Source organism: Equus quagga, chromosome 1, assembly GCF_021613505.1.
Source record: "Equus quagga isolate Etosha38 chromosome 1, UCLA_HA_Equagga_1.0, whole genome shotgun sequence".
Lineage (NCBI taxonomy): Eukaryota > Metazoa > Chordata > Mammalia > Perissodactyla > Equidae > Equus > Equus quagga.
The window spans coordinates 64,817,264-64,842,610 of record NC_060267.1 but is presented as its reverse complement, the minus strand read 5'-3'; the positions used below and the strand labels follow the sequence as shown (position 1 = coordinate 64,842,610).

At 40.0% G+C, this 25,347-nt stretch overlaps 1 protein-coding gene across 1 annotated transcript in view; it reads left to right on the top strand.

Annotated features, from left to right (window-relative positions):
- The first annotated feature begins 806 nt into the window (after positions 1 to 806).
- The window catches only part of TEX10 (testis expressed 10), a 56,342-nt gene continuing 31,801 nt past the window's right edge, over positions 807 to 25,347 (top strand). The window contains exons 1-9 of the mRNA XM_046659548.1: positions 807 to 946; positions 4,259 to 4,447; positions 6,474 to 7,186; positions 7,575 to 7,818; positions 11,174 to 11,286; positions 20,652 to 20,890; positions 21,853 to 21,988; positions 23,399 to 23,574; positions 25,094 to 25,271. Coding sequence (XP_046515504.1) covers positions 4,268 to 4,447; positions 6,474 to 7,186; positions 7,575 to 7,818; positions 11,174 to 11,286; positions 20,652 to 20,890; positions 21,853 to 21,988; positions 23,399 to 23,574; positions 25,094 to 25,271 — 1,979 coding nt within the window. The 5' untranslated portion in view covers positions 807 to 946; positions 4,259 to 4,267. The remainder of the gene's footprint in view (positions 947 to 4,258; positions 4,448 to 6,473; positions 7,187 to 7,574; positions 7,819 to 11,173; positions 11,287 to 20,651; positions 20,891 to 21,852; positions 21,989 to 23,398; positions 23,575 to 25,093; positions 25,272 to 25,347) is intronic.

The window sequence follows — 25,347 nt, the reverse complement described above, 5'->3', positions numbered from 1 at the left end:
CTTAGTGCTTGGTTCTCCCTCAAACTCAGACGTCACTGCTCTGAATCTCTACTCAGTAAACGTAGGCTCTTACTGTTGTTACCTTTAGTCTTATATCTGGTAAGTTGTAGAGACAAATTTGCAACAAGGTCTAAAATGCATACCTGGGGCTCTTTCCTGCACGCCACCTGCCAGTCTTTGGCAAGTCTATCTTTCAAAGACCTATTTTCCTTGCCTTCTCATGCCCTTTCCTGGCATTTTAATTTCTGCCTTAATTTCCCTGGGCCCACTTAATTTCAGTAGCAGGAATCTTAGTGCCGAGAAACTGAAATATTAGGGAAAATCTTCGCCTAAGACTTTCAGGCTCCAGCTACCAGGTGTATTTTGTCCTCTGTCAAGTAATTCTTAACTGCTCCATCCAGGTTAACGTCCCAGGAATTCTTCGGTCCTTGCAGCCTCAAACTTTTCTCTTTCTCAGTTCAGTTCAGCTCACACTCTCCTTTGAATGTGGCTCCACGTCTGAAGAACCGCGGTCTACCGGGGGCAAAAAAGCACGCTCTCACCTTGCCGTAACCGGGACGACACCCCGCGAAGAGCAGACCCGAAAAGCTGAGGACTGAACCTCGGCCCCAGCTTTGTCCCAGGATCCGGTGCTCTCCTCCCTCCGCCCCCGGAGCGCAGGGGGCTTCCGGCGCGGCCCCTCCTCCGGGGGCGGGGCCTACGGCTCCGGCTCCCGCCTCCCGGGCTGCGCGCGGCTGCGGGCCGCGGTCACGTGAGCGCGGCGCGGTGGAGGAGGGGCCCTGATTTCCGGGCGGCGGAAGGAGACGCGGCCGCGTGAGGACGAGGCGATTTGAAAACACGCTCCGGGAGCGGGAGGCTGCGGCCGGAGCGCGCGCCCTTGCCCCGCGGGCTTCTGCTCGCACGCTCTTCCCCCACGCCGCGGCGCCCGGGCCCCGCCGGGCCTCAGGTGAGCGGCGCCGCCCGTTGGGCCGGGCCCTCCCGGGGCGCGGGACGGCGAGCGGGGCCGTCGCCCCCTGTCCGCGGCCCAGGCGGGCAGGGCCGCGGGGCCGGTGTGAGCCCCGGAGCCGGGCGGGGCGCCCGCGGGCGTTCCGCGCGCCGCGAGGACGGGCGGCTGCGCGCGGTTGCGGGGCCGGCGGAGGGAGTTTTAGGCCGGCGCGCGGGGCTCGGCCCGCGTCCCTGCTGGGGTGCTGACCGCCGTCCCCGCCGGGACGATCGTTTCTCCAGACGCACGGGTCCTGCAGGACGAGGCCCGGGGCCCGGGCGGCCGGCCCCTCGTCGGCCCTCTCGCCGTCCGGAGCGGAGCGAGCCCGTCGGCTCTCGGGGCGCCCCTACCCGGGGCATTTCCCTTCGGGGGCTGGCGTCGCCGTCGGCCCCTTCAGGACCGAGTTTGGAGGAACTCGTGAGCGTAAGAGATGGAGAGCGCTTTAGTCAAGGCAGAGGGCAGGGTGCCTCCTTTTTGACTTTTTGGGGGAAACGAAGTTGGAAATTAGGGTCATGAGGTGGCAAACTGGAACTCGGCTCGGTCGAAATCCTGATACGTGAGGATCTGCGTTTTGTTGAAATTAGAAGACCTGCGGTTCGAATGTGTGACATTCAGTTTGAAAACTTTTGGGGCTCACCGGTGCAGGAGGTCCAGGGGTGTGAGCGTTCAGCCCCTGAGGCTGGAGTGCTACGTTCTCTGCAGTTCCGGCTCCTGTAAAAGTGGCCGAGTCGGACTGTTTGATTCGCTGCGTTCTGAAAATCTTTAAGTGAAAATAACAGAAATTGCTACTAGGCTGTTGAGTTCCTAGTATGAAAATGTTCTCTGTGTACCATTAAGTAATCTTAGCCAACTTTAAAAGTCAAGGAAGGGCCATCAGTCCTCTTCATTTTCCTAACGGTAGGAAAATATTACAAAGTGATGGATAATATGGCATAAGCTTAACAGCAGCCTGTGTTGGACGCCCATCAGGTAGTTAGTGGCGACAGGTAGCCGGAGGATTGCGGGCGCGGGGTTAATTCATTTGATTTTTCTGAACGTCTTGTACGTTTATTTTCATCTCTGGTACTACCTGGTAATAAAATTGTAGGAAAAGCTCACAAGTGTGCTTGCTTAATTGACGAAAACCATGTTTGTATTAAAAGAGGCCAGGTAAGTATTAGGGCCTTCTTGTTAGGTTTTAACCATTTTTTAGACTAGAATAACTAGAGGTGTGGGTGGGATGAAAATAGGGGATTGGGATAAGTGAAATAAAGCAAGCCACTCAGTTCTCCAATCCTCACCTCAATTCCGGTGCGCAGAGCTCAGTCCTGTGTATGATCCCTCTTCAACTCCGTGTAAAGGACCTTTCTGAGCCACATCTTTAAGATGGGTTCAGTACCACCTTCCTCACATGGTTTTGTGAGAATTGAATGCTGATGTACATAATGCATTTAGTATCATGCTACGTATCTACCGGTTCTGAGTTTTCAGGAAAATATACATTTGTGCTTACAGCATAGGTATTTAACAGTGTGCTAGGCACCTGTCTGAGTATTTTACAAATATGAACTCGCTCCTCATTCACCCTACTTCATAACAAATGTATGAAGTAAATGTTATGATCCTGTTTTTTAGATAAAAACTGAGGCACAGTGGTTAACTGCGGCTAGAAAGTGGCAGAATCTGGATAAGAACCTAATCAGTTTGGGTCTGGAATCTGCTATTAACTGATGTAGCCAAATCCTAGCTCCTGGGGCTCTGATGTAGTAGTATCTTGCAGTGGTGAATTTGGATACGATGTCTTAAGGTGATTGGCTTCTGGATTCCTGGAACTTGAGGCTGGAAATTGAGCTGTCTGGTCTTACACCAGCCATTTTATTAATCTCACAATAATGCAAACCTTCATTTTACTCAAATTTTTTTGACACCTGTGTGTAGGCGTTATGACTTTTTTACAATAGCTGGACATAGGATAATTATGATGGACCAGGAGAAGTTTTCTTTATTCTGGAGGTACTTATCTGCTCCAGTGGGCGTACAGTGGAAGGCAGAATTATTTTTGCAGCGTGTGGAAGAGGCTTCCAGAAGAGCTGAGCTGGTTCCAGGTATAGGAGGCTATTTTTTAGATGGAGTTGAGCTGTGGGAATATAAAGCTGGAGAGGAAGTTAGGAAGGACCTGATATGTCAAGCTAAGGAGTTTGTACTCTAAGGGAGGGAAGGGGCAGCTGAAAGCTCCTGAGCCTTGGTCAGACCTGTTTTAGGAAGAGCTCTCAGGTGACTCTCTACCAAATGGACTGTGAAGTAGACAGTAGAGACAAGGCAAGAAGACTGCGGAAACTAGTGAACAGTCTAGGGTAGAAATAAAGGACTTAAGAAGTGGCCTGGGAATTGGTAGGAGGTACAGATGAAAGAGTCAGTGTGTCAGTGGGAAGATTTGGATGTAAGTTGAAAGGTGAAGAGAGGGAAGCGCAGGGTGACATGGTTGTTCCTGAGTTATTTATTGTAATAGTGGCCAGCTGGTCTTTGTGCCTTATCCCTCTGTTACACTATGTTTCTTTTTATACTGCTTTTTATCCTGTTTTTGGGATACTATTTCCTGTTTATATCTAGTCTGAACTTTTCCTGGTGTTCAGAATGCTGGTATCTTCGTGTTTGCCTCTTCCGGGCTTATCCCTACTCCTCATCTGTACTGTTTTCCTTGCTCATGAAATGCAGGTTAACTCCTTGCTGCATATCCAGATCTCACCTAGCTTTCAAGCACCCAGCTTAGGTTCGTGAAACCTTTCCTAACTATTACATGTTGTAGTAAATAATAACATTAGTTTTGAAACTTTGCTTTGTTTTGCTAGAGGTTTCTCAGAAGTTTCTAGTGGCCGGGAGCTTCCCAGCAGATTCAAGGTATAGCTCTAGCAACTCTGCGCTGCCTTCCTTTTCAACTCTGCCCCCCCAGACAGGACACACACAGACACACACACACACACAAAGAATTTCACAAGATTTCCATTTAGCACATTGCTTGACAAGGTTCCATGGCTAAAAACCCTTGACAAACTAGGGGTAAGACTTACTGTTAACAGCTCCCCTTTACGATATCTTTTGACTGAACTGATTTCTTTTTTTGTACTTCATAAAGGTATTTTCCATTTAATATTTGGATCCTTTGGCGTAGTCACTGTTGGCCTTGATTCTTATCCTTGAAATAAATGTTAGAGTAATGTAAATGTTGGAAAATACCTTCTTTATTTTTTTATAATTGGTCTTTATCCCTTGTTTTTAAATTAATTCTTTTCATTATAGCACTCGAGAATGACCAAAAAAAGAAAACGCCAAGATGATTTTCAAAAAGTAAAACTAAAAGTTGGTAAAAAGAAGCCCAAGTTAGAAAATGCTACTGTTACAAACTTTAAAACGAAGACTATACATCTGCCTGAACAACTTAAAGAAGATGGGACACTTCCAACAAACAATAGAAAGCTTAACATAAAGGTAAGTCATAAGTGTTGTTTTGATAAAATAAGATTTTCTTTCAAATCATCTAGAATGTTGTGTTTTTGTGAAAAGTTGTTTTAACTCTTAGGGTTTATTAATGGCTGAAGTTTGGAGTTCATCTGTTATTCATATGTGATGTTGCCATGGCAGCTTTCCCACCTCGTCCAGAAAGACTTGCTCAGCTAAACCCACAGTGGTTTCTCCCTGTCTACTTATTTGATGATTTAATATATCATCTCAAAGTAATTCTTGTGTTTAACTTTTTGATGTGTCAAGGTGTTTTTTTTGTTTGTTTGTTTTTTGGTGAGGAAGATTGGCCCTACACTAATATCTGTTGCCAGTCCTCCTCTTTTTAGTTGAAGAAGATTGTTACTGAGCTAATACTGTGCTAGTCTTCCTCTATTTTGTGTGTGCCACACACTGCCACAGTGTGGCTTAACGAGTGGTGCTAGGTCTGTGCCATGGATCCGAACCTGCAAACCTCGGGCTCCCAAAGCAGAGGACATGAACTTAACCACTACACCACCAGGCTGGCCCCTGCTGTGTCAAGTTTTTGATGTGATAGTTTTCCAGCTGTTTTTATAGCTCATCAAGATTTTGTCTTATTCATTTTTGAACCCTTATAGCTTGTAGCTTATTACAGGTTTATAGTAAATGTGTGAAATTAATTGCAGTTTGAGCAATAGTTTTGCTTAAAAATTTAACAGCTTTATTGAAATGTTGTTTACACATAATAAAATTAACCCATTTATTTTATTTTATTTTTTTGAGGAAGATCAACCCTGAGCTAACTACTGCCAATGCTCCTCTTTTTGCTGAGGAAGACTGGCCCTGAGCTAACATCCGTGCCTGTCTTCCTCAGTTTTATACGTGGGATGCCTACCACAGCGTGGCTTTTGCCAAGCTGTGCCATGTCCGCATCCAGGATCCGAACCAGTGAATCTCGGGCCACCGAGAAGCGGAACGTGCGCACTTAACCGCTGCTGCACTGGGCTGGCCCCAAATTCACCCATTTAAAGTGTAATGATGTTAGCTCAGGGCTGGTCTCCCTCAAAAAAAAAAGTGTATTTCAGTGGTTTTTAATATATTTACAGTTATGCTACTATCACCATAATCTGATTTTAGGACATTTTTATCACTTCAGAAGGAAACCCTATGCCTATGAGAAATCACTCACTATTTCCTCCTCCCAGCCCTAGGCAGCCGCTGATCTACTTTCTATCTGTATAGCTTTGCTTGTTCTGGACGTTTCGTAGAAATGGAATCATACAATATGTGGTCTTTTGCTTAGCATGTTTTTGAAGTTCGTCCGTGTTATAGCATGTATCAGAACAGTATTTCATTCCTTTGTATTGTCGAATAGTATTCCAGTACGTAGTTATGTCACATTTTATCACTCATCCGTTAGTGGACATTTGGTTGTTCCCACTTTTTGACTTCTATGAATAATGCTGTTACGAACATTTGTGAACAAGTCTCTGTAAGAATATTTGTTTTCTGGTTTTGCTTTTTAAGCTCCAAAGGTTAAATAATATCAAAAAAAAGTATTTGAAGTTATGGTTTTTCCCCAAATTATGTAAATTATTCCATAAATATAATTGTCAAATGTTATGCTCTGAATAAAGTATATGCACGCACCCTAAAAGACCATTTAAAATAGTCTGACAAGACCTGTTAAATTTAAAGTATATAAATGCACCTGCCACACGTTTGGTACATAGTAGGTCTTTAAATAGAGGTAGTGATTGCTGTCACTTTAAATGATAGCATGCCTAAGTGTGCACACAGGTTAATTTCAAAAAGAAAATTCTAACTGAAAATTATGTAATGTTTTTATTGAGCTAAAACGATGTTTCTGATCTTAATAAAAGCTAAGTAACATTTAGGAAATACTTGGAGCAGTTTCTCCAAGGAGTGTCAGTTTATTAGCATAGTTTTAGTTAGCGATGTTTATTTGAGAATGGTACAATGTGTATATATATATTTATATCCCTAAAACCTGTATTATTATTTTTATCTCTAGGATTTGCTGTCACAGATGCATCACTACAATGCTGGGGTTAAACAAAGTGCTCTTCTTGGACTTAAAGACCTTTTGTCTCAGTACCCATTTATAATTGACGCACACCTTTCAAACATATTAAGTGAAGTGACTGCTGTGTTTACAGATAAAGATGCTAATGTACGATTAGCAGCAGTTCAACTTCTTCAATTCCTGGCCCCCAAAATACGAGCTGAACACATTTCTCCATTTTTTCCTTTGGTAAGTGCCCATCTCTCTAGTGCCATGACTCACATTACTGAAGGAATTCAGGAGGACTCTTTAAAAGTTTTGGACATTCTGCTGGAACACTACCCAGCTCTAATTACTGGCCGTAGCAGTATATTGCTTAAGAATTTTGTAGAACTTATTTCTCATCAGCAGCTGTCCAAAGGACTGGTAAATAGAGACAGATCCCAGTCCTGGATACTCTCTGTAAACCCTAATCGGAGACTCACTTCTCAGCAGTGGAGGCTGAAAGTCTTAGTGAGACTCAGTAAATTCCTTCAGGCCTTGGCAGATGGATCCAGTAGGTTGAGAGAAAGTGAAGGACTTCAGGAACAAAAAGAAAATCCCCATGCCACTAGCAACTCCATTTTTATCAACTGGAAGGAACATGCCAACGACCAGCAGCACATCCAGGTTTATGAAAATGGGGGTTCACAGCCAAATGTCAGTTCACAGTTCAGGCTACGGTAAGAAGGATTTCAGTTATGTCCACACTCAGTTTTCCTATATTGAATTATAACTGCTGACCATTGATGGCTAATTGGTGGGAAGACATGCAGTTGTCTTTCATAGTTTTCATATAGTTATTCATGATTTGATTTTATTTACTGATGGGAGGAGTCATTTGAAAGTATGTTAATTTATTCATTTCTAGCAAAGCCTGATGAGAACTAAGACTTAATAGTCTCTTGGCTTTGTCATCTTAGAATTTTATTTTACTTACTACTCTTGATCAATGTAATTATCAATTCATGGTGCTTCATTTTATTGGTACTTTGTATTTAAGATTAAATTAAGCAAAGAATATTTTTTAATTATTAAATTTTTTCTTTCATTCTGACCCTTCCTTGTTAGGTACCTGGTTGGAGGCCTAGGCAGTGTGGATGAAGGCCTGTCATCTACTGAAAACTTGAAAGGATTTATTGAGATAATAATTCCCTTGCTAATTGAGTGCTGGATTGAAGCTGTGCCTCCACAACTAGCTGCTTCTGTTGGCAATGGTATAGAACGAGAACCTCTGCAGGTTATGCAGCAAGTTCTTAATATTATTTCCCTTCTCTGGAAACTCTCTAAACAACATGATGAAACCCATAAATTGGTGAGAACAAATAGGTTTTTTGTTTTCTCAGTAATGCCTTTTATCATAAGTGTGCAGATTAGAAATGAGCATATTGCTACTAATTGGTTATGCATTTTCAAAAATTTCCTGGGGTTGGACTGTAAACTTATTTCTTTTTTTTTTTTTTTTTTTTAAAGATTTTTTTTATTTTTTCCTTTTTCTCCCCAAAGCCCCCCGGTACATAGTTGTGTATTCTTTGTTGTGGGTTCTTCTAGTTGTGGCATGTGGGACGCTGCCTCAGCGTGGTCTGACGAGCAGTGCCATGTCCGCGCCCAGGATTCGAACTGACGAAACACTGGGCCGCCTGCAGCGGAGCGCGAGAACTTAACCACTCGGCCACGGGGCCAGCCCCTGTAAACTTATTTCTTACTTTTGCCCAAAACAAATTAAAATAGTCCTGAGAGATTATCTGAATATTTTTTGTTTTTTAAGTGAAATGCATAACGCAATGTGCTTGATTTCATTTGTTTTTATTAGATATAAGTCATAGTAGTGTTACAGTGCATTGTTTGTGGCGGATTGATTGTGTAGGAGCATTCTAGTTTCTGGAGGCCTGGTAGAGGGTTTAAAAAGTTGCTTATTAAGTATTCTCTTCCAGTTTGTGCCACATTGCCAAGTTTAGCAGAAATGGACCAAACTGAAGCATCTCATAACCAACCCTGAGTTGTTTTAAACTACTGTGTTTTAGAGAAGCAGCTACACACAAACTTGCTTAGTGTACGCTTTTTTGTTTTCTCTTGATAAAGGATGTAAGATCAGAAGACATTGCTAAAAGTTATCTTTAGTGTAGGTAAGCTGTAATTGTAGGTACAGTGTGAGTGAAGTTAACTTAAGTGAATGCCAAGTAATATAGAAGTTCTTTACTAGAAAACTGATAGCAAAGACATGTTTCTGTTTTTTTTTTTTTGAAAAAGATTAGCTGTGAGCTGACTACTGCCAGTCCTCCTCTCTTTGCTGAGGAATACTGGCCCTGAGCTAACATCCGTGCCCATCTTCCTCTACTTTATACATGGGACGCCTACCACAGCATGGCTTGCCAAGCGGTGCCATGTGCACAGCCGGGATCGAAACCAGCAAACCCTGGGCTGCTGAAGCAGACCGTGCACATTTAACCGCTGTGCCACTAGGCCAGCCCCTTAGCTTTGCATTTTAATGTTGGCTACTTTTTATCTACATGTCTTATTGCTGTTGTCTTTTTCCCATGAGGATTAGAATTTGTGCAGCACAGTCATGCATCAAAAGATTTGTTGAGCATCTGTAAATGTGGCTATTTAAATTAATTAAAATACAGTTCCTTGGTCACACTAGCCACGTTTCAAGTGCTCAGTAGCTATATGTGGCTAGTGACTACTGTATTATAGGACATCATATAGAACGATTCCATCATTGGAGAGAGATCTGTTGAATAGCACCGCTCTACAATGTGCCAGCTGTCGTTCTAGGCTCTAGGAATACAGAGATAAATGTGACTGACAAGGTGCTTGCCCTAATAGTACTTACCTCTTGGTGGGATTGATAGATGGTAAACAAATATATAATGTCGGTACAGTTGTGCATTGCTTAACGATGGGGATAGGTTCTGAGAAATGCGTCGTTAGGCGATTACATCATTGTGCAAACATCATAGGTGTCCTTACACAAACCTAGATGGTACGACCTCTCACACTTCTAGGCTCTATGCTACTAATCTTATGGGACCACTGTCATATATACATATATGTACGTGGTCCATCGTTGACTGATATGTCATGCGGCACATGACTATACTAGGAAGAAAGATGAAAGTAAAGCAGGGTAAGGAGAGAACATGTGCTGGAGCAGAGTGAGGGGGAGCTATAATAGGTGGTGGTCAGGAAGTGCTTTCGTGACGTTTGAATGTCACTGAATGAAGTGAAGGATCAAGTCTTGTGAAGACCTGTGAGAGGAACCTTCTAGGCGTAGGGTGCAACAAGTGCAAAGGCCCTAAAGTGAGAACAAGTTTGACATTTGAGGAATGGCAGGAAGGCCTGTACAAGTGAAGTACTGAAAGAAAGGTAGAAGATGAGGGAGAAAAAGTGACAGTGGCCACATCATGTGGGACCCTATGGTCCATGGTAAGGACTTTGGAGTTTAACCTGAGTGTGGTGAAAAGACATTGGAGAGTTTTGAGCAGAGGATTTATGTTTATTTAACTTTAACGTATCAGATTTACAGATACAAGACTAATGACCTCCCATTTGCTCACCATTCAGCTCTGGCAAACCTGTGGAGCCCAACCTCAGACCATCCATCCCACAGATGACCAGTCTTGCTCTACATCCACACCTATTCCCTTTCTCTCTTCTTGTATTGTTTTAAAGCACGATTTATGTTTTGAAAGATCACCCTGGCTGCTATGTAGAGAATTGACTTTTGCAGGGGCAAGGGCAAAAGCAGGGACATCATTAGCAGGCTATTGTAGTAATCTAGGTGAGAGATAATGGTGGCTTGGAGTAGAATGGTAGCTAACGGTTGAAGTGATGAGAAGCAGCTGGATTCTGGTAAAGCCAGCAGGACTGCTGGTATGCATAGTGAAGAAAGAGGAGCAAGGATGATGCCTGTGTTGTGGTCCAAATGACAGTGTGACTGTTAGTGGGGAGAGTTCATTTTATTCATGTTAAATTTAAGATGCCTATTAGAAGTTCAAGAGGAGATGTCAAGTATACATTTATAGGTCAGGAAGAAGAGAAGAATACAGTAAAGGATACTAAGGAGCTATAGGATGGTCAGCTGTTTTAGCACCTCCAGTCCAACAGCCCTCAGTCCCTGGCAAAATGGAAGGGTTGGTCCTTTGGATAGGAGGAAATAAGAGTGTTGTAATCTGGATTAATCTGGAATTAGATAGTGTTTCAAGTAGGAGAGAATGATACCACTGAAAGTGTGTTGCTTTGTCAAAGTGTTAAATACCTTTAATGGGAAATAATGGAATTGGAATTGCTGGGGAATAGAGTTATGATGTAAGTAGAACACTAGGTAGAGACTTTCTGGTGTATTTTACAAATATTGCATTAGGGGTTCAAATTGAGAATTTTCTTAAATCTAATTTACTCTCTCCCTTTTCTCCTCTTAAACGGTAGATAAAATGCAAGTAAAAGTAATTATTAAGCACCAAAAAGATCTGTTGGTGAAAATTGGATGACCTAACAGTTTATTCTGATTTTAAAATTTATTTACATATGGTATCATGAGCAGAAGGTATATTGTAATGATAAATTTATAGTGGAATATTGACAAGTTAACAAATTTCTCTTAAAAGTTTTATTGATTATCTAAAATTGTTAATTATAGATTTTCTGATCTTTGCTTATTTTAATAGGAGTGCTGGCTTCGAAAGAATTATCTTATAGATTTCAAACACCATTTTATGAGTCATTTTCCATATGCCTTAAAAGAAATAACCAAGCACAGAAAGAAAGAGACAAATAAAAGGTATTGTGATTCTTTTGCACTATATAGACTTAAAAAGATGTTTTACCTGAAATTATCAGAAAATAACCTTAAACTCGAAGTTTTTACACTGAGAGATGTTTATCTCGATTTTGTGAAATAAAAGTAGCAGTAGCGTGGCTGATGTTGAACAAGTCACTTTAACCCCTGGGACTTCAGTTTTTAAAAAATTTTTTTAAATCTTTAAAGTGAATGTTTTGTGCTAAATGAGTGTCAAATATAGAATTATGTAAATATGAATTTAATAAAGTTTGCTGAGGTGGGTGGTTTATTTGGGAGACGCACTCTATAATTATTGAATCTCTAAGTGAGAGAGTGTCTTAAAGGTCATCTAGTTTCTGCTCTGATTTATACATGAGGGAACTGGTACTGAAACTAATATCGGTATCCTGAAGGAAGAGGGATAATTGGAGAAAAATAGTTTTCTAAAATAAATACAAAGAAGGTGATGGATTAGGAAATGGGGTTTAAAAAAAATGTAAGCCTTCTAAGTATTTAAAATATTCACCTCAAGTGAGAGCAGATAATTGTAAAAATAAGTTATCTAATAAATAAAATTTGACAAGCAGGTCCAAGCTAGAACACTAAGAGTGCACTTCCCCCAAATGAGCAAACACTTGAAGGGATCTTAAAGTCTGTCAGAAGGTTCTTAAATTCATCAAAGGGAAGGAACAACCTGGAGAATCAGTGAACAGGGTTTGAAAATCTTTGAGCAGGGTTCAAAGGATATGTTCAGAAGTGACAAGGCAACTGCAGGCAGATGAGCTTTTCGTTCATTCAGTAAATATTTATTGCGGTTGCTTATTATAAACAAAGTATGATAATGATAACCAGGTGTCTTAAGGTATATTCCTTGTTCTCCTAAGTGATTTCATAAAATTGCTAAATTCGGTAAAAAATAAAAAAAATTGGTAGAAGAGTGTGTCAGGGTCTGACTTCCTGAGACAGAAATGAAAAGACAAAAGGAAACAGTAAGCTGTTATGGAGGTAGCAGCTGCAGGAGGCCGCCACTGTCTCTAGGACTGGGAGGACGAAGAGAAGAGGGGAAGAACTTGGGAGGAAAGGTTGTGTGGAGCCCAAACTCATACCTCTGGGAAGGGGTTGGTGCTCAGCTGGTGCTAATGTATTTGAGATCAGAAGAGGGGCCCTAAGGGGTTGGGGCGCAGAACTCTGCAAAGGGGGTTCTGGCTGGCTGGTGCTGATGTTTCTTAGGGGTATGATGAAGCTGGTTCTGTGTAAGAAAAACTGCAGACTGGAATCGGCTGTGGCTGCTGGAATGAACTGCTACTGGTCTGAAGAAGAGTTGTTGGGTTGCGCTGGCAGCAAAAGGAAGCCAAAACAGAAAAGAGAGTGTCTCATCATCTTTTACAGCTTTCCAGCCTCTTTCTGGTTCCCCTTCATTGGCAGAGCTTAAAAGAAGCCAGCTGCAAAGGAAAAAATGTGGCTCACAGAGTCCCAGCCCCAGGATCACAAAGCACAGTGTAGAAGGGTGGGTTTGAAACTGAGAAACAATTGCTCAATAACCGGCAGGAGGAAAAGCGAATTTGCATATATGACAGAAGGTAGTATGTAAGTGCCATTTGAACTGTACAGTTAAGTTCTATAGGAATTCATAGGAGGAGAAAGATCCTTGTTAGGATAAACAGGCAAGGTGTATTGAAGATTAATTGGTTATGGATATGACTTAGCGGTAGAAATGAAGCAGGGATGAGAGATTATACTAACTGGAGGAGATAGCGTACGAGAAAGCTATAGGATTAGGTAAGGGAGAGCATGAGACAGATCTGAGTCCAGTCTGCTTTCTGTTATTCACTTGCCTTGATGCTGAAAGTCATTTCTTGTCTTCGGAGTTCATATATCTTTCAGTTTTGATCCTTTTGGCATTGAAGACTTTGGCTGGATCAAAACTATGGTTTAGGAATATTAATTTAGGGAGTTTCTGGAGTTGGAGGGAACAGAGAGTCAAATAGGGAGATGCTTTCTTGAGCAAGATGTTGGATTCCTGCCCCCACCCTAATACAGTTTTCTTACTAGACCAAAGTTTTTAATGGTCCATGGATAATCTTTAGAAAATCCTTGAACTCTTGAATTGTATGTGTATGTATTTTTTCTGATAAGAAGTTCCATATATAGTTTTCATCCAAGTGAGATTAAATAATGGTTAGGATATTTGGAATGCAGCAGACTATTACATGTGATGACATTATCCGCGAGTCTGTGAGTGTACCGTTGTTATTTGACACATTTCTTGGACACTTAACATGTGCAAGGCACTTACTATACTAGGTGCTGAGTATTTAGTGGTAAAAGAGGTAGATGGGTACCAGTTCTCATGGAGTACAGTCTAATGAGGGAAACGTACTTAGTTCTTTGTTTAATCAGTGACCAACTGTGATAAAGTTAATGAAGGAAGAGTTTAGGATGATACAAGAGTATATAATAAGGAACTGGTCCTGATCTTTCATGGAGGAAATAGAGTCTTAGGGAAGGTGGCCCTGATGAAGTGAATTGTGCTACGATATAAAGGGTGAAAAAGGAGTTAACTCAATGTGGAGGCTGAGATGGTGAAATTCTGGAATTTTTAGCAAAAATGGATTGGCAGTATAGTCAACTTATTCTTCATAAGGTTCCCCAGTGATTCGTTTTTACAGATTGCAGGCTGCTCTTCTACTTCTCTAAGGAAGTACGTTGACTACTTATACTTAGCAGGCAGCTGATGCAGGGCACCAATGATCTAGGCCAGTGGTCTTCACACTTTTATTTATTCATGTACCCCCAGTTAGTTTTTGACCTGTTGTCTAAATTTTTTCATTTTAGTTGAAATACAGTTACAGAGGATCTTATTTATTTTTATTCTGGTAAAATATACATAACGTAAAATTTACCATTTTAACCATTTTTAAGTGTACAGTTCTAGACGTTAAGTACATTCACATTGTTGTGCAACTATCACCACCATCCTTCTGCGGAACTTTTTCATCTTCCCAAACTGAAGCTCTGTGCCCGTTCAACAGTAACTCCCCATGCTGCCCTCCCCCCAGCTAGCTCCTGAGAACCACTGTTCTATCTTCTGTCTGTATTAATTTGACTGTTCTAGGCACTTCATATAAGTAGGATCATACAATATTTGTCCTTTTGTGTCTGGCTTAATTTCACTTAGCATGATGTCCTCAAGGTTACTCCACGTTGTAGCACGTACTGGCATTTCATTCTTTTTTTTTTTTAATAGACTTAATTTTTTTAGAGCAGTTTTGGGTTGATAGTAAACTTGAGCAGAAAGTACAGAGTTCCCTTGTATTCCTGCCCCCATAACCCCCCTCACTCTCAGCATCCCACACCACACTTGTAGATTTGTTAGAATCTGTGAACCTACGTCAACACATCATCATCACCCAAAATCCTAGTTTATATTAGGGTTCACTCTTGGTGTTGTGTGTTCTCTGAGTTTGGCAAATTATAATGACATTTGTCCATCATTATAGTATCATCCAGGATAGGTTCAACTGTCCTAAAAATTCTCTGTGCTTTGCTTATTCATCCTTCCCTCCTCAATGGTTTTTTTTTTTTTAGAGATTGGCACCTGAGCTAACGTCTGTTGCTCATCTTTTTGGTTTTTCTTCTTCTTCCCAAAGTCCCCTGGTACATAGTTGTATATTCTAGTTGTAGGTCCTTCTCATTGTGCTTTGTGGGACGCTGCCTCAGTGTGGCTTGATGAGCGGTGCCACGTCCGTGCCTGGGGTCAGAACCAGTGAAACCCTGGGCTGCTGAAGCAGAGTGCTCGAACTTAACCACTCAGCCATGGGGCTGGCCCCTGTGATGGTTTTTTTTTGTTTTGTTCTTATTTATGAGGAAGATTGGCCCTGAGCTAACATCCGTTACCAATCTTCCTCTTTTTGCTTGAGGAAGATTGGCCCTGAGCTAATATCTGTGCCAGTCTTCCTCTGTTTTATATGTGAGATGCTGCCACAGCATGGCTTGAGTGGTGTGTAGGTCCGTGACTGGAATCCAAACCCACAAACCCTGGGCCAGTGAAGCAGAGCGTGCAAACTTAGTCACTGTGCCACAGGGCAGCCCCTCCCCCATGTTTTTTTCATGGCTTGATAGCCCATTTCTTTTCAGTGTTAAATAGTATTCCATTGTATAGATATGTCACAGTTTATCCATTCACCTCCTGAAGGACCTCTTGGCTGCTTTTTTTTTTTTCCTAAGATTTTATTTTTCCATTTTCTCCTCAAGGCCACCCCCCCATACATAGTTGCGTATTTTCAGTTGTGGGTCCTTCTAGTTGTGGCATGTGGGATGCTGCCTCAGCATGGCTTGATGAGCGCTGCCATGTCTGAGCCCAGGATCCGAACCGGTGAAAGCCTGGGCCGCTGAAGTGGAGTGCGCGAACTTAACCACTCGGCCACAGGGCCGGCCCCTTGGCTGCTTTTTTAAGACTAAATAATATTCCATTGTATGTGTATACTGTGTTTTATTTATTCATCCTTCTGTCAAGGGACATTTGGGTAGTTTCCTCCTTTTGGCTATTGTGAATAATGCTGTAATAAACGTTGGTCTCCAAATATTGCTTCAAGACCCTACTTTTAATTCTTTTATATCTATCAAAGGATACAATTTTGGCATTATTGAAAATATTGACATTTTAAAAATTCAGTGTAGTTGTCTCCAAGAAAACTTTCTTTTTGCGCTCATAATTTATTAGTTTAGGTGATTATTCTAACAAGGTAATTCTAATATGTGCTAGGAATAGATAAAGCTAAGTCTTGCCTTTGGCCTACAAATCAGCTTGTGAGAACAGCAGTTCACTGCTGACTGGAGTAGTCTACTAGTTGGGAGGGTTTGCCAGTATGCTGGGAAAATTAGTTTATTTTTTCAGAGGGAATGGAGAGGTTTGATTGATGTAGCAAATTGAGTTTGATTAAGTGGTGGTTGGGAATTTATTGTAAAGTGTATTAGGAAACCTAAGTCTGCTTTTCCATTTATGGTAGTGATAAAAAGTTTCTTTTAGAAATAGTTGTTTTTAGAAAGTGAACTTATTAAAGAAACATAGTAAATAATAGTTCAGACAACATGTGAATATTACGTTTTAGAAAAATGTACTAACAAATAGATATCTTTGTAGGAACCTGAGGACAGAATAAGCCCCAGAAACAGTGCAGCAGGAATTGAGGACTTAAGGAAGTAGAAATCAAAAGGAAATTGACTTGCAGCTTCACCATTAAAAGAAATCTGGGCTTCCTGTAATTCAATTAAATAGAAATATCTGTTAAGGCTAAAAGAAAGTATCACCTGGGACAGTATAAAAGGTTACTTAATAAGAAGAGATTTGTTGGATGTATTGTATATAGCAAGTTTTCCTAACTAGTTTAAATAAGGACTCCATTAAAGATCCAGAATCTGGAATTCTTAAGGACAGTTAGCACTGTGGGAGAATCTTATGATAAAGGAACAGAACAAATTTGGTTGAGGGTGGGAGGAAAGCTTTCTGGGGTTTCCTATAAGCAGTAGATCATTGTTGCTATCATAAGACAGCTGATTACGGTTAGCTAGCTTACTCCCATGCCATTTATCTAAGGCTGTTTCTCAAAGTGTGGTCTGTGACTCCTGGGGTGCATGAGGTCAGAACTGTTTTCACAATTATATTAAAACATTATTTGCCCTTTTCATTGTTCTGACATTTGCATTGGTGGTACAAAAGCAATAGTGGGTAAAGCTGTTGGTATGTTGGCATGAATTAAGGCAGTGGCAACAAACTGTACTAGTAGACATTGTATTCACCACCGTGGGCTCATGGTTTTAAAGAACAAGCCAGTTTCGCTTAAAAATGTCCTTAATGAAGCAGTAAAAATTACTAATTATTATTAGTTATTAAGTCACAACCCTTGGCAACACGTATTCCTAATATTCTGTGTGATGAAATGGGAAGTGTGCATAAAGTATTTCAGCTGCATATGAAAAGAATGATGATTGTCTCAAGGAAAACACTTGTATGATTATCCTACTTGTGAGTATTTTCCTGTGATGGATACGAGTTTAACTTGAAAGAATGACTAACAGACAAACCATTCAAGCTTAGGTATTTGGCAGACATTTTCTCAAAAATGAACAAAGTGAGCCTATCAATTGCAGGAAAACAACTGATAGTATTTGTGCCAGAAATCAAATTTGAGCTTTCAAGCTAAAATTAATATTGTAGGGAACTCGTATCCACCTGAGTTCTATCCATATATTTCCTGCTTTTTTCCATCTTCTTTTTTTTTATATATCTCTGTCCATCCATCTGGGATCATTTAGAATCTCCTGGAGTTTTTTTTTTGTATAAAAATATTATTTCTCCTTCATTTCTAAAGAATGTTTTAGAATAGTACTCTAGGCTTGACAGTTTTCTTCTTGGAACACACTGACAGTAACTCTTTACTCTCTCCTGGTGTCCATTGCCATGTAAGAAATCAGCTCGGAGTCTGTTGGTATTTTGAAAGTTACCTGGTTTTTTTCCCCTAAAATTTTTCTCCTTGTCCTTCGTTTCCTGCAGTTGCATAACGATGTATCCAGGTGTGGTTTTCTTTTTTATTTATTCTCCTTGGGATTCAGTGGACTTATTAAATCTGAGATCTTAAATCTTGAATGAAATGTCTTTAAACAGATTTGAAACAATTCTCATCTTTTAAAAAATTGCTGCAGTCCCATTTCTCTCCTTTAAAGACTCAAATGTATGGTCAACTTAATTATTGAATCTTCTACCTATTTCTCTTGTCTTTATCTCATACCTTCCAGGTTTTAGTTCTTTAGTTTTGTTCAATTGTGATCGAACACAAATCTTTTGAATTTGTTTTCTATTTCTTGGTTCTAGAATTTCTGTCTGGTTGTTCCAGCACCATTTGTTAAAAAGACTATGCTTTCTCCATTGAATTGCTTTTGCTCCTTTGTCAAACATCATCAGTTGACTATATTTTTCTGGGTCTGTTTTGGAGCTCTTTGTTCCATTAACCTGTGTGTGTCTGTTCTTTCACGCTGCCTTGATTACTGTAGCTGTACGGTAAGTCTTGAAATTGGGTAGAATGAGTCCTCCAACTTTCTTGCGTTGGGTATTCTAGGTCCTCTGCCTTTCCGTATAACTTTAGCATCAATTTGTTGATAACTATGAGATAGCTTGCTGGGATTTTGATCGGAATTGTGTTGAATCTATAGATCTAATTGGGAAGAATTGTTTCTTAAACCACTGGGATGATGCAAAACTGGGATTAGGCTTTATCTAAGAGTTGTTTTTACTTCTGGTTCATATTTACCCTGGAAGAGAAACCTTAAAGGGTCCAGCTGGTAGTAGGATAATATGAAGTCCCCACATGTGGCAGGCCCTGGGCTTTAGCTTTTCCCTGTGAGGCCACTAAAAGGTTACTTCAGTTTGGGGAGCTTTTTCTTTGGAATTGGCATTTGTCCTCAGGACTAAGACTTGGGTCCTGAGATCTTGCTTTTTCCTAGATTTGGGGGTCTAGTAAGTGTTTAAATTGGAGTTTCCCCAGCAGCCTGCCTCCCTCATAGAATTTATGGTTGGTATATTTAGTTTTTAAAATTTTGCATAAGTTATTGGAGGAGCAGAATGAATTCTCCCAAGTTTGCAACGTCCATTGAGACCTTCCAGACAGTAATGGATTATGCTGCTTGAGATAAACTTAGCGTAGATCGTAGATCTTGGAAAGCTCTACCTGTGGTGAAGAAGTGTTACAGTTGAGTTTTTGTGTGGTCTAGTTAGTGTAAAATGTGCCTTGGGTTTGGGCGCTGAGCGGTTTGGCAAAGAACCTAGTAGTAATTTTAGACATGTGATGTTGACTGTTAGTCATCTGTCCTAGTTTTCATTCTTCCCTTTGTTAATGATAGAATTCTCAGTTTGTAGCTGGGCATATGATTGCATGAAATAAAAACTAGATTTTCCAGCTTCTTTTGCAGCTAGGAGTGGTCATGAGGGTAATTTGTATAAAATAGCTCAGACCTCCTCCCTCCATTGTCAGACTTGCATATGGAGCTGTCTGTTGGCCATGTCTTCCTGGATTTATAGCAGAGATACTTCAAGCTGAACATATCAAAGTAGAATTTATTTTCTGGATCTCTGCTCCTCCTCTCTGCTATATCACTTCCATTTACCCATTCACCAGTGCGAGAACCCTTGATTCCTCCAATCCCTGGCATCCCAAAATTCACATATATGTGTGCAAGTAAGCAACTTCCAATCCAGCTGATTCTTATTCTCCCTAGGAAAATATCCCCTCTTCTCCCAGTCCATAAGAACATTGACCTTGGTTCTTGCCTGTTGTCTCTTGCCTGGATTGCTGTGATACCCATACAACTGCTTCTTTGTTTATAGTTTTGTAACTCTCGTTTTTCTTTTTTCCATCCACAGAATCATCCATCTGGAAAAAGTTTTCTACCATGTTACTCCTTAGCCTCCAGCTCTTTGTAATCTGGTCCCATTTTACCTTTCTAGGCTCATTTGTCATTCCTAGCCCTGCATTTGATGCTCTGATGGCATCGAATTTCCTTTATTTCCTTTCCTGTGTATTTGTGGTTCCTCACTACTGTCTTTGTTCATGCCTAATCCACGATTAACCTTTTCCTTTAAAATTGCTTAGTTTGAGATATTTTTTATTTTAATCAACTTTACGTTTTTCTTAACATGCAATAAGTAAGTTCTGCTGTTGGCTATACATACCATAGTCTGAAATGAGTATTTATATTCTGAGTTGCAAAATTTCTTTTTGTTGAGGTATTCTCTTTGAGGTTTTTTGAAATTTATTTCAAGCTTGGAAAGAAATGTGTTTTATTTGTCTAAGAAAAACTGATTTTAATATGCGACTCATAAAATTAAGTCATTTCAGAACAGTGCTTATCTGGACCAGTCTCCTTATTTCCCACGTAAGGGAATTGTGGCTAGGAGAAATTAGTGATTCTAAGTCATGATTAGTTAGAAGCAGAGTCAAGATCTACTGTGACCGCCATGCAAACATAAGTGTCTGCTTTACAAAAAAGTCTTCAAATATGTTGAGGTTTTCAAGTCTTCTTATGTCCAAATTACTTCTAAGATTACCAAGCAATGTTACAACGGCCTTTACTTTTTGTGTGGAATAGTAACTTGTGTAGTGAACTAATCAGTATATACTCTAATTCGTGTCTTAATAATCTTGATCCCATAATGAATGTTTTATGTACAAAACAGTGGCCTACCTACCTGTCTTGGTAATTTATTCTAGAAGGAAATACTTCTTGACCCCTTGATTATTTTTAAGTATTCTAAGTGGAGAAGGCTTGGTGGGTATAACACTTTATTGATGTGTGTTTCTGTTTGTTTTTAGCATCAAGCATTGCACAATTTTCTCCAATAATGTAGATCATCTCTTACTGAATTTAACACTGTCTGATATCATGGTGTCCCTGGCAAATGCCTCAACTTTGCAAAAGGATTCCAATTGGATAGAAATGATAAGGAAATTTGTGACAGAGACCCTTGAAGATGGCTCTAGGCTAAATAGTAAGCAGCTGAACAGATTGCTTGGGGTAGCGTGGAGGTTAATACAGATACAGCCAAACAGAGGTAGGTGATGCTGCTTTGTCCTTATTTAAGAGAAGAGCTCTTACATGTGCTATTTAGGGTCTAGCTTTGAATTGATGACTTTCGAACATTGCATGTAGTCAGGTTACTTACTTTCAAGCCATAAAAGCTAGCATAATTATAAAGCACTATGTACTTGAAATCGTTTATGGCTCAGAGCATCCATTACTCAGTGGATAGGTCCACTCTGAAGCAAATTGGTAAGATTTCTAGTAAATTTACAGAATTGGAGTAAAAGGAGGTAGGTATTATTAAAAAGAAATTCCATCAAGCCTACTGATGAAGAAATACCTTCTGGTCTAGTTTGACTAGAAATTGAGAGCTTTTTCCTTTGATCTGTATAGAATGAATCCTGCCTATTTTCTTTTCTTCTTTTTTAATTAAGGAAGATTAGCCCCGAGCTAACATCCGTGCCCATCTTCCTCTACTTTATATTTATATGTGGTATGCCTACCACAGCATGGTTTGCCAAGTGGTGCCATGTCTGCACCCAGGATCTGAACTGGTGAACCTGGGGCCACCCAAGTGGAACGTGCGCACTTAACCGCTGCACCACCGGGCCGACCCCCTGCCTGTTTTTTTTGCCTTTCTTCTAGCTTGAAGTTATCTCACATTAAGTCAGTTTTTAGTGTGACTTACTAATTGTTTGCATTCAAAAACAAATCTTTCCTGTTTGGTTCCCGTCTTGTTTGTCCACCTTTCTTATCCTAATTTTTGTCACCCCTACCTAGGTGTGTTGTTCCTTAGGAAAATCTATAGTGTAATCGCTGGTTGGTTTGACTTTTATCTTAGGCCATTGCTGTTATAGAACTTTGATGGTTGTCGTCAGTTTGTGGCTAAGTTCTGCTTTGTCATAGGAACAAAGTAAAGTACTTCTGTGCTTTTAGAGGAATTTAGGGAAGAAACATCTTTGATTCATATGAGCTGTTTTCTCTCTGTTTTAGAAGCTACGGAGTCTCTTATCAGGGCAGTCTATACATTGTATCAGCAGAGAGGCCTTCTCCTTCCCGTTCGGACTTTGTTACTGAAGTTTTTCAGTAAAATCTATCAGAAAGAAGAACTGAGATCTTACAGAGTAAGGTAAAGTTTCATTTGTTATTTTGTCTTTCTTTTTCTTGCCAACTTATATTGTAGTCTGTTTATTAGGGTGATTAAATCTTTGCTCTCTTTATCCTGTTTGGTTGCCTTTAAGAAAAGATATAAAATTTTATGAAGAAACATACATAATACTGCCAGTAATCTTTATACAGTCATGTGCCACATAACGTGTCAGTCAACACTGGACTGTGTGTACAATGGTGGTCCCATAAGATATAGCCTAAATAGAGTGTGTAGTGGGCTGTACCATCTGGGTTTGTGTAAGCGCGCTCTGATGTTTGCACGGTGACGAATCACCTAACGACGCATTTCTCAGAATGGATCCCCATTGTTAAGCAACGTGTGACCGTACCCATGACTGAACGGATAAAAGTCTCCCTGAGCATATATTTCCACTTGTCCACTTATAGCTAAAGAGTAGTTGGAACAACCTAAAGCAGCCTCAGTCTTTTCTTTTGCTTCCCATAAGAATTATGGCGGTTGAACCACTGTGCCCTCAGTGACATACTGGAGCATGTGGTGTGAGAATGAGGGCAATAGAAGATGAGAAAGCTTCTGGTTTGGTGCTGTCAGGTGAGCTAGACATCACAAAGAGTAGAAATAAGGAATTGACTTTTTGAGATGGTGAGTTTGAGGTTTATTTGAGACAGTCAGGAAGAGATGTTTGGGGACAAGATAGAGATTTAGGATACCTCAGCATACATAGGTAGTTTTGGAACATACTTGAGTCTTTACTGTAAGCCAGGTACTTTTCATCATTTATCTCAGTAATTCTCATGCTGCTACTATGAGGTGTAGATAGTGTTAATCCCATTTTACAGAAGGAAACTGAAGCTTAGGTTAAGTTAGTGTCATGCAACTAATAATGACAATGATAATAATGTTCAGGTCTGTCTGAAATAAAGGTCATGCCCAAATCACTAAGCTCTTAGGGAGCAGTGAAAGTGATTGCTGTTACCTGAGTAACGAGACATCAGAGCTTTAGCAAGTATACTAAAGAACTAAACGCAAGTTCGAAGCATTTATTGTGGGGGCACCCTATACTGAATGCATTGGTGAGTTAATATAGTATGATAATTAACGCTAATTAGGATAAATCCTACAAAAGAGTTGAGTAGTATATGTATTCTTTAAGATAAAAATACGATTTAGGTAGTACCCCAAATTACGTGAACTTTTTAATTTAGTAGGTTAGACCTGGAAAATGCTACAGCTGAATAAGTGATGCTGGCAGTCTTGTAGGCTCTCAGATGTTTAAATGAGTAAATGTGTTATTGGTAGATGATTTGTCACTTTGTGTTGTATTTAAGTTGAAAAAATTGTTTTGTTTAAATTTATTTCCCTTGTGTTTGAAAATTACGCTTTATTTTATTCTTCCTCGGCCATTCTTAGATATCGTAGTAAAGTGCTATCCCGTTGGCTGGCTGGTTTACCATTGCAACTTGCTCACCTTGGCTCCCGAAACCCTGAGCTCTCAACACAGCTTATTGATATCATCCATACTGCTGCAGCACGAGCAAATAAAGAACTACTAAAAAGTTTACAGGCTACTGCTCTCCGAATCTATGGTAAGAGTTTAACTGCGTAGGTATCCATTGGTCTACCTCAGTTTAGGAAAGAAGTTTCTGAGGGAAGCTCTTTAGGTTTGCCTTTCCTTTAAACTATTATAAATTAGTTATACCTTGGTTAGATTGCCAAAACAAAAGATCAAACAGTAAATTTATTTTCAATAGTAAGTATTATTTATTAGAATAGTTTTAGAAAGTTAATGGTTGTAGGTGCTTCTTGCATTCTTACATTGTGTTTTAGGGGCCAGCCTGGTGGCGTAGTGGTTAAGTTCACACGTTTCGCTTTGGCGGCCTGGGGTTCACAGGTTCAGATCTCCACTGTGGACCTGTGCACCACCTGTCAAGTGATGCTGTAGCAGGTGTCCCACATATAAAAAAAAATAGGAAGATCGGCACAGATGTTAGCTCAGGGCTAATCTTTCTCAAAAAAAAGAAAAGAAACTTTCTTGTAAACCACCTGCTATTCACAAATTCAAAACTGATCAAGTATTTTTAAAAAATTCCTTTGAAGCTTTATTGGCAAATTATTGAATCATAATGGATATCTTCTATGATTTCCATATATTAATACTTCTTTATTCGTCCCTTGAACTGTTTCATATTTTAGGCAAAAATATTAATAAAAGCATATTGGGATATATACATATATAGTTTATATTTATTGAGATATAATTCACATACCATAAAATTTGCCATTTCACCATGTACAATTCCATGATTTTTAACATATTCCCAAAGTTGTGCAGTTATCACCATTATCTAATTCCGGAATATTTTTATCACTTCGAAAAGAAACTCCACATTTGTAGTCCCTCCCAATCCCTCCTTCCCAGCTCCTGGCAACCACTAATTTATCTGCCTATTCTGGACATTCCTTATAAATGGAATTATATAATACGGAGCCTTTTGAGTCTGGCTTCCTTCACTTAGCATACTGCTTTCATGATTCATCCCTGTTGTGGCATGTATCAGAACTTTATTTCTTTTTATTGCTGAGTGGTATTCCATTGTATGGATATACCCTTTATATTTATCCATTAACTAGGTAACGGACATTTGATTTGTTTCTACCTTTTGTGGGTTATATTTTTAAATATGTATTTTTCAGTATTGTTTGTATGTAGGGGTGTGTATGTGTGTATCAACAGGTCTTTTGCCTTAAATTAGGTTGATATTGTAATTGTACTTGTCACTGTTTTAGCAAAAGTGCTTGTTTTTTACTGTTTTGCTTTGTGTCCAATCCCTTTACCCCATCAAAGTTCTTATTTTAAACAAGACACTTGGATGTTATGAAATTATTACAGTGTTAAATAAATATGTCTTTAAATAACGATTATGTTCAGTGATTTACTTTAGAAAATAGCTTAAGCCACACATATGTGCTGTATGATAAAATTTTTTTTTTCATGTCATTGATATACTGAATTCAGCATAACATGGTGAAAATAATCACTGGTTTTTTAATCTCTGGATCATATATCTTCTATCGTTGAGTTTATATGTCTGCCTACCTCACTAGATCCACAAGAAGGCACGGTGGTGGTTCTCCCAGCAGAGTCTCAGCAGCGTTTGGTCCAGCTTGTATATTTTCTACCCAGTCTGCCTGCTGATTTGCTTTCTCGGTTAAGTCGTTGCTGTATTATGGGAAGACTCAGTTCAAGTTTGGCTGCCACGCTTATCGGGATACTGCACATGAGGTAGCATGCTCAAGTGAGCTGTATTTTAAGTGTATAATCTTTTCCCCACCCCTTTTACTAGCAGTTCACGAATGGC